This window comes from Thyridium curvatum (assembly GCF_004353045.1).
Source record: "Thyridium curvatum strain D216 chromosome Unknown NODE_15_length_556224_cov_80.126021, whole genome shotgun sequence".
Lineage (NCBI taxonomy): Eukaryota > Fungi > Ascomycota > Sordariomycetes > Thyridiales > Thyridiaceae > Thyridium > Thyridium curvatum.
In genome coordinates this window covers 377,271-390,750 of record NW_022156770.1, presented here as the reverse complement: position 1 = coordinate 390,750, position 13,480 = coordinate 377,271, and the positions used below count along the sequence as shown (strand labels likewise).

At 56.4% G+C, this 13,480-nt stretch overlaps 3 protein-coding genes across 3 annotated transcripts; 2 read left to right on the top strand and 1 right to left on the bottom strand.

Moving 5' to 3' along the window:
- Positions 1-1,339: 1,339 nt before the first annotated feature.
- Positions 1,340-5,398, top strand: E0L32_003502 (uncharacterized protein; the record flags this gene model as incomplete). Its single annotated transcript, XM_031137810.1, has 4 exons — positions 1,340-2,008; positions 2,166-2,258; positions 2,301-4,642; positions 4,807-5,398. The coding sequence occupies 4 exons, from the start codon at positions 1,340-1,342 to the stop codon at positions 5,396-5,398; spliced, it is 3,696 nt and encodes a 1,231-aa protein (XP_030998651.1).
- Positions 5,399-7,302: 1,904 nt separating this feature from the next.
- On the bottom strand, positions 7,303-8,546 carry E0L32_003501 (uncharacterized protein; the record flags this gene model as incomplete). The annotated part of the gene is made up of 3 exons (XM_031137809.1): positions 7,303-7,871; positions 7,937-8,024; positions 8,121-8,546. 3 exons carry the CDS (start codon positions 8,544-8,546, stop codon positions 7,303-7,305), a joined length of 1,083 nt encoding a protein of 360 aa, XP_030998650.1.
- Positions 8,547-9,392: 846 nt separating this feature from the next.
- E0L32_003500 (uncharacterized protein) lies at positions 9,393-13,358 on the top strand (the record flags this gene model as incomplete). Its single annotated transcript, XM_031137808.1, has 1 exon — positions 9,393-13,358. The coding sequence occupies one exon, from the start codon at positions 9,393-9,395 to the stop codon at positions 13,356-13,358; it is 3,966 nt and encodes a 1,321-aa protein (XP_030998649.1).
- Between the last annotated feature and the right edge of the window lie 122 nt (positions 13,359-13,480).

The following is a 13,480-nucleotide window of genomic DNA, read 5'->3' as shown; positions in this document are numbered from 1 at the left end:
ATTGCCCCCCCCTACCTTAATCCACATCTCAACCTTGCCATACCCAGGAAGTCCCCGGCTCCGCTGCTGGCGCTCTCTGTCCTGCTCTTCTCTGCTTGCTTGCTTGCTTGCTTGCTTGCTTGCTGCTTGCTCTGCTTCCTTGTTGCTGCTTGGCGCGCGAGCAAGAGGCAAAGAGTGGGAAGAGTGAGAGACCAGACCAGACCAGACGAGAGAAACGGAGCTGGCAGGCGATCCAATTGCAGGGCTTCCTTCACCTCTCGATTGGCGTTTTCCCTGCCCTCTCTGTGCTCTCTCTCTCTCTCCCGCGGGTCAAACCTCGCTCCCGGTCTAGAATACCTACCTTGACCATACTCAGACTGGACCATACTACCCTCCTCCTCGCCGTTGTTGACCGCCGCCCGCCTTTTCCCTCCTCTGCTCGCCTCGGATTACACATTGCATGGCTGCTGCTTGTCTTCTAGACCTTGCTTGACATACAAGTACACATACACACACACACACACACACACTGCCTCTGGGTGGAACGTCCCCGTCCCCAGCAGACCGCCCACTCCGGGGACTATTTCTCTGCAATCATCGGCCTCTCCACTCTCCCGGTACCTGTTCCCAGCACCAGGGGCGAAACGAGGGACCCAGAAAGGTGTGGTGCCGCCAAAAGGGCAAACACCAGGGAATAAAAAAAAAAACGAAGCACCAAGAGACCAAGCGTAGCTTGTTCTGTCGCTGCCCAACTGCTGATCCCTTCTTGTCCTCCCACGAGGGAAGAAGCTTTTGGCAAGGCGAATACCACTCACACACACTCACGCTCCTGCTGCTCTCCCTTCTCACACACCCCCCTCCCCCCGTCTCCCATCCCAGCGTCTGAGGCGAAGTGTGGGTTCCTCTAACGCTCGCGGCTGTCTGCCGAAGCTCTACCAAGCAACTCGGGCTGCTCCTGCGCGACCAATTAGGACTCGGCCCAGGTATCCCAGAGCGATCTCCTCGCTCCATACCGTGACCTGTTGCTCACGTATTCCCTTCCTCCCACGCCTTACTCGCTCCGTGTACCAGAGCATACCACACAGAGTGAGGAGAAGGACCTCTCGGTACCCTTTTCTCCCCTCTGCCCTCTCACCCTCTGACACTCGTCCTCCTGGTTCCGCATGCCCACCGGGGCTGGTCGCTCTCGTTACCCGGACTCGCCCTCGCCTGGGTCACTCGCTCTACCAGAATACCTCTTCCCCTACTGCTGCCCATTCCATGGCCGCCCGTCCTGCGCTTACTGCCCGACACCGTTCGCTTGCTTGCATCTCTTGCTCCATCCTGTTGTATTAATGTACTTCCATACATAGCCGCAAGCATGGACCAAGGGCCTGAGAGCAAGCGGCCCCGTCTTTCGGCTGGCTCGTCATGGTCTGCGGCTCCCTCTCATCATGGTGTCTCCCTCCCCAATCCCGCGGCGCCTCCGACCTCTCACCACCCCACGCCTCCAGGCCAATATCAACCCCCTCCTCATCCCTTCTCTCGCCCCTCGGATCCCCATCCTCCTCCTCCTCCTCTACCACCAGCGCCCCAGCACTACGATGGCCACCGCCACCATGAACCAGACCACTTCCCTCCCATACAAGAGCATCGACAACCTCCTCCCTCCCCGGCGCATCCTCCTTACTCGGCCTACCCTCCGCGAGATCCCATGGTGAAGCGCGACCCTGCCGAAGACACCCTGCCCCAGCTGCGCCGACCTCACTCGACCGGCAACGTGCCCGAGATGCCCGGCACCCCTCATGGCCACCTCCCCCCGCAGCCGCACACCGAAGAGAGACGACACATGAGCTTCGACGCCGGGCCGGCGCCCCATCCGCCCCCTCCAGCCCAGATGTACAGACAGCACGACCCCAGCTACCCGCCGCCCACGCCGGGTCCCCAGCCGCAGCCCTACGACTACGCCATGTACAATGGTCCGCACGACCAGATGTACCCCATACAATACTCGACCACGGCGAAGCGGAAGACGCAGCGGGCATCGCAGGTAGGTCGCTTTTTTATGTCTTGCGCACACGCACGCCTTGGTAACAGAGGCGCGGGCGGCGCAGAAAGGGGACTGACTGTACCTGCGCGCGGGAGGACCTGTTTCCGTTCGCTGACCACGAAACCTGTCTCATATTCTAGGCTTGCGACAGCTGTAGGTCGCTCAAGGCCAAGTGCGACGAGACGAAGCCCTGCAAGAATTGCAGGGAGAAGAACATCGAGTGCAAATATCGAGATCCTGTGCCAAAAGCGTGAGTTCTCGCTACAGGGATAGCTGTTCTGCGATATTCTAGACGACGCCTCCTTTGCTGACCGGGCTATACAACCCTCTCCCCCCATCTAGGCAAGACAAGATTAGTTCAGAGATTCTGGAGGGCATTGAGAGACTGGCGAGCGCGCATAGAGACTTTAGAGGTGACGTTGACAAGCGACTGATGAGGCTGGAAAGGGTGTTGAGCTATCTCCGTCCTGGTGTCGAGTTTGACCACGAGTTGCCCACTGAGGATCATTTCAAACACATCAAGGAGCCAGGATCGCCCGCGGACGAAAAGCACCGCGACGAGATGTACGACTCGCCCGAAGAGGTCCAGCCGGCTGCAGGGAGCAGTGCGCCTTCCGCGGGCGTCCCGTTGACCCTGGACGAGGCGCATCGGTTGCTGCGGCTCGCCAACACCGAGGACGAAATGGAAATCGTGCCCGGCCCTCCGGTGGCCCCAGGCGAACCTGCCATGCCCGTGCACCACACGACTTTGGCCGGCTTGCTCCTCACGTGGCCGCCTATCGCCAAAAAGGTCGGTCGCCTCCTGGAGATCGAGGGCATCAAGTATCCGGGCGAGTACCCGATTCGCCAGGAAGAGCAGCGCGGGCTCTTGCGGGTGTTTGGCCGTGGAGAAGGACTGGAGAAGAGCAAAGTCGACAAGGACACCCCCGCAGACTATGGCCAGATCGGTGCGTCGCATGCCGATATTTCGGACGACATGTCTGATATCTCATCGCCGTCACCGGGCGATGTCTGGGGCCAGACGGGCGGTCTTAGTCCGCCCAACTCGGTCGATCTGAAGGGCGGTCCTCTTCGCTCCAACGGCGATCTCAACTTTGATCACAATGAGGTTTGGAAGTACGTCAAGAGCTTCGAAGACAACATCCAGAACATGCACCCCCTGATCCCGCCCAAAGAGCTGCAAGCCATGACCAGGCTGTTCCTGGAGACCATCCCCACGAGCAACACCAAGATCAAGACGACGGCGCCCCCGCAGGCGAGATTCGTACCTATGCCCGACCAGCATGTGGAAACGGGCAACAAGAGGAAGAGATCCCCGGCGGCCGGTGCGGACATCCCGGAGCCGATCAACACGCCGCAGAAGCCCGGAAAGCCGTTTCGCAGCATGGACACGGCCCTGATCCTCTGCGTCCTGGCCCTGGGCAAGATCTGCCTGCACAAGCACGGCAAGCTCCCCGATGTTGTGGCCGAGAGCGAGGCGCCCAGCCACCAGTCGCCCGTTGCGCGCAATGGACACCCGGCGTCGCCCAGCCAAGGCTCGCCCCCGGGCTATCAGACGCACTCGCAGTCCTCGGGGCTCCCTTCGCCGCGCGGTGACGACCGGACCTCGATGAGCCGGAGGCCCTCTTTCCAGGGCCCGCCGCCGACGCCGGCCCGGGGCAGCCACAGCATGAAGAGGAACCTGGACGTCATTCCCGGCCTCGAATACTTTGCCGTGGCCACGGACATCATCGGCAACCACATTGGCGGGAAGACGCTGAAACACGTGTGGGTCAGCATCTTCGCCGGCCTCTACTTTGGGCAGCTCGGCCGGCCGCTCCAGAGCCTGGAGCACATTGCCATGGCGGGCAGGACGCTGCAGAGCCTGTTGAGACCCCATCTCGACCGCTTCCAGCGGTTGAACCCGACGCTCGAGAAGGTGCACTCGCGGAGGGATAACCAGCTCGTCTTTGCCTTTTGGTCTTGCTTGCAGCTGGAGAGCGATATCCTTGCCGAGCTGCAGCTGCCCCCGTCTGGCATCCTGGCCTACGAGGACAAGATGCCGTACCCGAACAACCAGGTCGCCGAGCTGTACGGCTTCACCCCGGACGTGCTCGAGAGCTACTCCGCCCAGCTCTTCCTCCGGAAGCGGCTCAACGAAATCCACAAGGCCTTCTACGACGCGTCAAACCCGAAGCAGGACCGTGGGCCTATGGAGAATAATCCCACTTTTGCGTCCCTGCAGAGCTCGCTCGAACCCCCCAAATGGGTCCCGCCGCACTTTAGGTTCACCGACGATGATCCTCCGGCCACCGACATCTTGTCGGCTCGTCTACGCGCCAAGTACTGGGGCGCGCGGGCCATTCTGTATCGGCCGTTCCTGCGGCAGATCCTGCTCTTCAACCACAGGATGTCGGAGAGCAACGGCGACCCGTCCAAGGCCAACAACATGATCGAGACGATGCCCGGCGACTACAGGCACGACGTCGACGTGCCGCACCTCCGACCGGACGCGCCGCCCTCGGAGGTCATCTCGGACGACATGACCAGGTGTGCGACGCTGGCCGTCAAGGCGCTCATCGAGAGCACCCGCTCCTTCCACGGGCTGCAGGAGAAGAGGTTCATCATCACCAATGTCTTTGGGACTGCTCACGCGTAAGTGCTTTTTTTTTTTTTTGAATGTCTCGCATAGAGCCAACAGTATATATGGCTCTCTCTCTCTCTCTCTTTTTTTCTTCCCTCTCTCTCCCAAGAAAAAAAAAGTCAAAATGCAATAATAGATTAGCTGACGAAATGGTGAAAACTTTACAAACAAACAGGCAATGGGGCAACCTGCTCATCCTGGCCGCGGCCAGCGACGACCCGACGGTGGGCCCGCACATCAACAAGGCGGTCCTCAAGGAGCTCTTCGCGCGCACGATCGAGTTCTTCGAGCTCGTCTCGCACCCGTCGAGCTCCATGACGCAGGACATGAACATCCTCAAGGGCCTCGAGCGCAAGCTCCTCGAGGAGTGGGGGCCCGAGGTCGTGGCCGCCGACCACCGCGGCGGAGGAGGAGGAGCAACCACCACCGGCTCGAGCTCGAGCTTCTCGAGCGACAGGACGGGGGGCGGACCCCTGCCGCCGCCGCCACCGCCGCCCATCACGCCGACGTCGTACCCGCACCAGCTGCCGCCCGTCGTCGCCGACGGGGCCCGCGCACAGCAGCACTCGCCCGTCCAGGGACAGCCGCCGCCGCAGCAGTTCCCGCGGCACCCTCCCCCGCCGCCGCAGCAGCAGCACTGGCAGCAGCCGCCGCCGCACCCGCATGCGCATGGGCACCCGCACCCGCACCTCCCGCCGCCGCCGCTGCCGCCGCAGCACCTCCCGCCGCCGTACGGCGACAGTCGGAGACCCCCCGATGGGCGATGAGAATTGTGTCTTGTGTCTAACACCTACCACACACCCCGATACGAAAGAATGCTTAATATTATTATGTTTCTTTTTTTTTTTTTCTTGTTTGCCCGATACACACAAAGCATCACGTCGATACCCAAACGGCCCTTCTTTCTTGGGAAAGTAAGTGACCGAAACGAAAAAACGCGTCGTCAGAAAGACGAAAAGAAATGGGAAAGCAAGGGAAGGAAGAAAGGAAGAGAGAGAAAATGGACGGTGAGGGAAAAGAGGAGGAAATTAAGGCGGGGAGGGTCCTACTGTTTTGCGTTTCTTCTTCTCAAATCATCGCCCATCCCCTTGTAGCATATATCACCACCACAACAACAAACCATCATCATCATATGAGGCGTTGGGAAAGCAGTTCCGGATTTTTCCTTGTTTACAACATACGCGACAGCAGCAAAGTTTTTATACCGCCCTGCCCTCGGAATTACATCGTCTATAACGGAAACGGGCCTTTGGAAAACTCGCAAACCGTTCGATCCGAAAGAAGAAGAGAGACACACACCTACGGCGTTTGTTCTCATCTCATGTGTGTTTTTTTTTCTACTCTTTGACTCTCGAATATACATGTCATCAGTCTTTTTATTTTTCCCAACGAATACGTTTTTTTTTTTTTTTACACTGGATTCCCCCCCCTCAACACACCTTTGCGAGCGCGAAAAACATAAGCAAAACGAACCTCCTTTTTGGACAGCGACGCCATGGATGAGGGACGATATTGGATCGGAGATGGGGGGATTCTTGCATATGTGTGTGTGTTGTGTGTTGCTTCTGTGTGTTGTGTGTATCTGTGTGCGTGGTTGTCTCTCTGTTGGAAAGTGTGTTTGTCCGCGTTTTTTTTTATTGGGCTGGCTTAGCTGTCTTTTTTTTTTGGGACTCTTACGACACGAGAGCTCTACTCTACTTGGTGATCTTGGGGGCTTTTTCTCACGAGTCGCCAAGCAACGTTGCTGATCATCTTGGGTTATTGCATCGTCTTATACCACATACTAGCTGTTTTTTTTTTTTTGGATCTCTTTTTATCACATCATCATGTACTCGTACCCGAAAAGTCCCCCCCCCCCCCCCCCCCCCCCCCCCCCCCCCCCCCCTTCGAAACCTGGGGGGGGGGGGGGGCTTTGTTTTTACAAATCTCTTTTTTACTACAACGCGTGTGTGCCGTTGTGGCGGCGCGCAACTATCGCAAATCGAAAACGACAAAGGGCTTTTCACTTGATTCCCCTCTTGCCTGCGCAAATACCCTTCTTCGATACCATACCTTGTTGCGAGTGTTTTTGGTTTATATCATTGGTGGTTTGTTATCTATCTCTGGCTCTCTCTCCCTCTCCCTCTCTCGGAGACGAACGCTCTGATGTCTTCTTGGCCTGGAAGGAACTTGGAATGGGTGGCCAGGGAAAGAAGGAGGGCAGGGAGAGGAGGGGTTTCGAGCGTTGGAAGGTCGATAGAACGAGAGAGAGAGAGAGAGAGAGAGACAGGGGCGAGAAGAGGGAAGCGAAAGAGAGAAGGACGAAACGGCGATGCCGTTCTCTCTCTCTTGGTTGGTTGTATACACTAGAGCGAGCTGGCTGCCGGCGTTTTCCCCCCCTTTATCACGAATGCTGCCGCCGTTGATGCCGGCCGCCAAAGCCGACGCTACATGCTGCTGCGTGGATCCTTGTTTCCACAGGCGCGAGCGAATGGATGCCGGGTGCGAGCCTGGCCTTGGCGTTGATCATCCATCATATCATATATAAAGCTTTATGATTCTGCCAACTTGTTGTTGTTGTTGTACGAGCTTGAGAATGTTTGTGATGTGTACAATGTGAATTTGTTGTGACTCCTTGAACGCCTGGCTGTGTATGCTGAATGCCCACTCTGACTTTGATCTTGTCCGGTTTCTAGACAGGACATCCTTGACCAAAACCCGCAACGGCTTCGCCACCCTCTCTTCCGCTATTCTTGGGGTTTGTCACAGCAGCTCCACAATCAGACAGACCCAGCCGTCCGGGTAGGCGGCCTCGCGCATCAGCTCCTCGAGCGGCGCCGAGAAGGGCACGGGCGCCCCGTGCATGACGACGCCGGCCAGCACGGGGTCGCGGCTGCTGGGGAACAGCGCCGGCAGGAGGGTCTTGAGGGCCGGGCCCAGCGTCTGCGGCTGCTGCTGGTTGCCTGTTTTCGTCACATACGTTCGTTCCTCTTGCATCAGCAATGATTAGGAGATTTACGGAGGAAGGGATGGATAAACAGAATGGCAACAAGGAGGGAGGCTTACGGTTGTTGGCGGCCACGCGCGGCGGGACGAGGACCTGCATCACCTTGAACTCGCCGGCTGTCGCTGGGGAGGTCGTGCCGCCGCCGTCGGTGGGCGGGGCCGGGGAGGGGATGTAGATCCGGAGCGGGATGTGCTTGAGCGCCGTGGGCGCGTTGAGCAGGCGTGTGTTTATGCGGGCGAAGGAGGCGTGGTCGTCTTGCTTTGAGGTCAGTCTTTTGTCACGGATCTGCGGAAGGGTTGACCCGGTGGGAGCAACGTACTATCCTGCACGGCGTTCCACAGAGCAGTGGTGTCCTCCTTGGACATGCCCATGATCTGCTTTGCGTTGCCGTTGCGCACGAAGTCCGCCTTTTCATCAGGCCCATCCGGTCAGCAACCAGGTCCTCATCATGATCATCATCATTATCAAAACAGCTTGCAGGGTAGCAGGCAAAGCTCACTCACCTCCTTGGCCCCGTTGAGGAACGTGTCGCCAATGTGCCACTCGTCCCCGTCGCCGACGACGAGCCGCCAGGGCAGCTGCGGGCGGTGCATGTCGACCAGCAGGCCGACGGGCAGGTTGCGCAGCTGGACCTCCTCGTGGTGGAAGCTGGAGCAGTCGTCGGCGCCGAAGAAGGCGCGCAGGCGCGGCAGGAGCAGCGCGAGGTAGGAGAAGCGCGGGACGCTGGCGACGAAGGGCGTGTTGGGCCGGGACGGGTGGGTTATGTGCAGGGGCACGCGGAGGCGCCAGAGGGTCTGGGGGATGGAGGCCGGCGTTGCCGGGGTGGTGACGGGCGCGGGTGCGGATGAGGGATGCGGCGCTGGGGAGGATGAGGAGGATGCGGGGGAGGGGAGGTTGTTGTTGTGCGGGGATGGGGATGGGGACGCCATCTCCCGGGAGAGGTTGCTTTGAGAGAGGAGGAAAGATGTGAACGGTTCGAGAGAGTCCGAGGGTTTGATGAGATGGCCTCTCGACTTAGAGTTTGGATGAGGTTATCGCGATGTGAGGGGCTGCATCAAGCAGCATCCTACGCCGCCGAGTCAAGCGCTTCGTCACCGATCCGCCTGGCAAACGAGAATCATTGAAAGCGAGAAGAGTCAATGACGTGCAGTGTTCAGTTCAAACGCTCCCGGACGCCCAAGACCAGGCCGCGGTCAAGACATGCTACTGAATGATGTCGAAAAGATGCCTTCGGGGCTGTTGCGTGAGAATGTCCATACATGTGCGAAATGGCATGAACAACTGATATCAGAAAGTAACCTAGAGATTGGTGCATGTCTGGTGTAGCTTCAGGTACCTATTTGGCTAATGGAGCCTCCCCACTTTCCAGGCCAACGTCACCTGGATTGTGAGTTCATCCTCGACCTCTCCATCTCGGGACTCAAAAGTGCATTTTGGCCAGTCTTCACACAGAAATAATGTGTATGAATGGGATGTGCCTTGATTGGATGGTGGCTGAGGCCTGCTTGCTGCAGCACATGCACTGCGGCCTGAGGTGTCCGCCTGACAACTGGCCAACGGGCTCACCACAAGGCTGAAAAGGATTTTCTCCTTTTCTTTTCCGATACGCAAGAAAACACTCATATCTGACGGCAGAATCTCCTTCTCTTGCTGGCACTCGGTATTTTCTATTTCCTTCCTCAAAATTCAATACTTGGACCCTATTGCGCCGCATTGTCTGGCCAGTTTCTGTGTCTCAGGACATCAGTTTTCGATGCTCGCTGCCGGATCTCGTAATGTCTAAGAGAGCTTTCCGAGAGGGCAGCTCGGATGTCGAGTTCGTCGCCGAAAAGCGATTCAGGTCAAGCTGCCTGCAACCCGCCCGCGAAGACTACACAGTCGGATGGATATGCGCCATCCCCGTTGAGCTCGGTGCGGCCAAAGCCTTCCTCGACGAGGTACACGAAAAGCCTGGCCATATACCACATGACGACAACGAGTATACCCTCGGAAGGATAGGCCAGCATAATGTCGTTATCGCTGTACTGCCCAGCGGAGAATATGGCACGGCGTCTGCCGCGATCGCCGCGCGAGACTTGGAACGCAGCTTTCCGTGTATTGACATCCGTCTTATGGTGGGAGTTGGTGGCGGCGCACCGAGCTCAAAGCACGACATACGCCTAGGCGATGTCGTCGTGAGTGAACCTCGAGATGGCCATGGCGGTGTGTTTCAATACGACTTTGGCAAGACAGTGCAGAACCGGAGTTTCCATATGACAGGGTTTTTAGACCAGCCTCCAAGGCGATTACGAACGGCAGTGAGCGCTCTGAAATGTACACATATGAGCGAGGGCTGCGGTATCCAGAATACCATCGCAGCTCTTTTTGACCGGTCACCTCGACTGCGAAATAGCTATTCACGGCCGAATACCTCTACCGATCGCTTATACATCAGCCATATTGAGCATCCTACGGGCGATGATAGAAGTTGCGTGGATGCATGCGGTAGTTCAACTTCCGATATGATCCGCCGAGAAGAACGCACCGAGGAGGAGGCACTGGTCGTCCACTATGGCTTGATCGCCTCGGCAAATCAAGTGATGAAGGATGCACTGTCGCGGGACAAGCTTGCAAGTGGCAAGGACGTTCTATGCTTTGAGATGGAGGCTGCTGGGCTGATGAACAATTTCCGTTGCTTGGTGATCCGTGGCATTTGCGACTACTCCGACTCGCACAAGAACAAAGGATGGCAAGGGTATGCAGCATTGGCGGCTGCTGCGTATGCCAAAGATCTCTTGAGCCACTTGGCACCTTCCACGACATCTTCATTCAGGCATGATCACGGGCCGGCATCGTCATTGTCAGCAAGCCCAGCACCAACCAAACACAGCTTGCTCAGCGGAGATATCAGAGCGGCTCTACTGGACTCTCTCAGGTTTGACCAGATTGATGCGCGTCTGACCAACATCAAGAGACCGCATCTTCGGACTTGTAGCTGGTTATTGCGAAAGTCCGAGTACCTCGACTGGCTGAACCCCGACAAACTTGCCGAACACCAAGGCTTTATCTGGATGAGGGGGAAGCCTGGAGCAGGCAAGTCGACCATCATGAAATTTGTGTTGGACAAGACACGGAAGAAGTACAAAGATTGGTCCATCATTTCATTCTTCTTCCATGCACGAGGAGTTGATCTGGAAAAGTCGACTATCGGCATGTACCGATCCCTCCTGGTCCAGCTCCTAGAAGGACGGGAAGAACTACAGCTCTCCCTCCAATCGCTTGGCTTCACAGACATCAACAGCATCCATAATTTGACTTGGACTGTTGAGCGACTCAAAGATCTGTTTGAGGACGTGATCTGTCTGCTTGGACAGTCTGCTGTGGTCTTTTTCATAGACGCCTTGGACGAATGCGATGAAGCTTCGATTCGCGACATGGTCGATTTTCTCCGGAGGCTAGGAGAGCTGGCGATATTACACCACGTCCAATTCCGCGTCTTCTTCTCGAGCAGACATTACCCTCACATCACTTGCGGCCAGGGTCTCAGTCTAGTGCTGGAGGGACAGGAAGGACACGAGGAAGACATCGTGGCTTACACCCATAAGCAGCTCGCAATTGGTCAAAGCCGACTTGCCGTCCAGATCAAGGAAGACATTCGCCAAAAGGCTGCTGGTGTTTTCATGTGGGTCGTCCTGGTGGTCGAGATCCTGAACAAGGAACACGATCGAGGCCGCGCTCCACGCCACCTTCAGGCCAAGCTGAAAACCCTACCTACCGATCTGCACTCACTCTTCCGCGATATACTGGTGCGAGATGAGAAAAACAAAGACGAATTGCTTCTCTGCATACAATGGGTGCTCTTTGCGAGACAGCCTCTCAGTCCAGCCCAGTTGTACTGTGCCATCCTGTCAGGCACTAACCCGTCAGAGCTTTCGAAATGGGACCCTGATGAGATCTCTCTGGACACCGTGGAACGATCCATCCTGAACTCGTCGAAGGGATTGGTCGAGATCACAAGGTCGAAGGTTCCCAGTACTCAATTCATTCATGAATCTGTCAGGGATTTTCTCTTAGCAAACGATGGGATCGAGACGATTTGGCCTCACTTGAGACAAAATTTCCAAGGTCTGAGTCACAACCAGTTGAAAGGCTGCTGCCTTGCGTATATGCAAATGCTTGACGTACGTCGAATGGACCCTGACGACCCGCTTCCGGACGCGAAGTCTGCTGAAGCCAAAGCTCTGAGGGCAAAGACAAGCGAAGATTTTCCCTTTCTGAAGTATGCCGCACAAAATATCCTTTATCACGTCGAAGAAGCACAGTCTGGTCAAGTACAGCAGACAGATTTTCTCTCAAGTTTTCAGAGACGTGACTGGCTTTTCATCCTCAATCTGTTCGAAGACGCCGATGTACGCCGCCACAGCCCGGACGCGAGCCTACTTTATCTTCTGGCGGAGTACGGCTCGCCGAGCTTGATCAGAGAATATGATACAGACCAATCCTGCTTCGACGTGGAAGATGAGCGATATGGAACACCTATATTTGCCGCGCTCGCTACCGGCACCGATGAAACAGTCCGGGCGCTTGTGGACACCAACATCGATCGCCTTCCGCCAGGATCTCTCCAACCTCTTTGTCAACGGTATCTCGAGGGAAGTGAGAAACCCAAGAGAATTGGCCGAAATTTTAGATTTATGAAATCGAGGACGGTCATATCTCAAATAGTAGAGTTGGATGACTCTGTGTTACTCGCTCTTCTTTTGTCTTTGAAGAAGGATACAGCAGTCAATTCCAAGGACCGTGGTCGAACTCTCCTATCTTGTGCCGCGGAAAGCGGAAAAACAGAAATTGTGCAAGTGCTCCTCGATACAGGAAAGGTTGCCACTGATTCGCGGGAGCCAGGGTTGGGTACTAGAGATCGAACGCCACTCTCATTCGCTGCCCAGGAAGGGCACGAGAAAATCGTGCAATTGTTGCTGGCCACAGGCAGCATCGACCCTGACTCCAAGGACTCCTCAGGCTGCACACCACTGTCATTGGCTGCAAGGAAAGGGCATGAGGCTGTTGTCCAACTGTTACTAGAGAAAGACGGCATCGATCCTGATTCCAAGGACTGCTTGGACCGCACACCACTGTCATGGGCTGCATGGAATGGGCATGAGGCTGTTGTCAAACTCTTACTAGAGAAAGACGGCATCGATCCTGATTCCATGGACTACTCGGGCCAAACACCGCTGTTAATGGCTGCATGGAATGGGCATGAGGCTGTTGTCAAACTCTTACTAGAGAAAGACGGCATCGATCCTGATTCCATGGACTCCTCGGGCCGCACACCACTGTCATTGGCTACACGTAGTGGGCATAATGCTGTTGTCCAATTGTTGCTGGCCACAGGTCAAGTCAACCCCGACTCCAGCTATACTGGTGCTTTTGAGAAGGGCCGTACACCACTGTCATATGCTGCAGAGAAGGGGCTACAAAGAATATTGCAGCTGTTACTGGACACAGGTAGAGTCGACCCCGACTCCAAGGACTACAGGGGTCGAACACCACTATCATATGCCGCAGAGAACGGGCACGGGGAGGTCGTTCTATTGCTACTAAACACGGGCAGGGTCCACCCGAATTCGGAATCCGTCACTCGCTGGCACGGTCTCCAGACACCATTGTCATATGCTGTGAGGCGAGAACACAAGGAAGTTGTACAGCTGCTGAGAAATGCAGGCGGCATGCTCCCTTCCAGTTGCGAATATTCTGTGTAATTTTCTCCTCATCAATGGTGTATAGAGATGTGTACACTTACATCACAGATAATAGGTTTGTGCAATATGAGCCGTGCCATAACAGGTCTGCGACCTGATCGAGCAGATAGCGAAGTATGCTA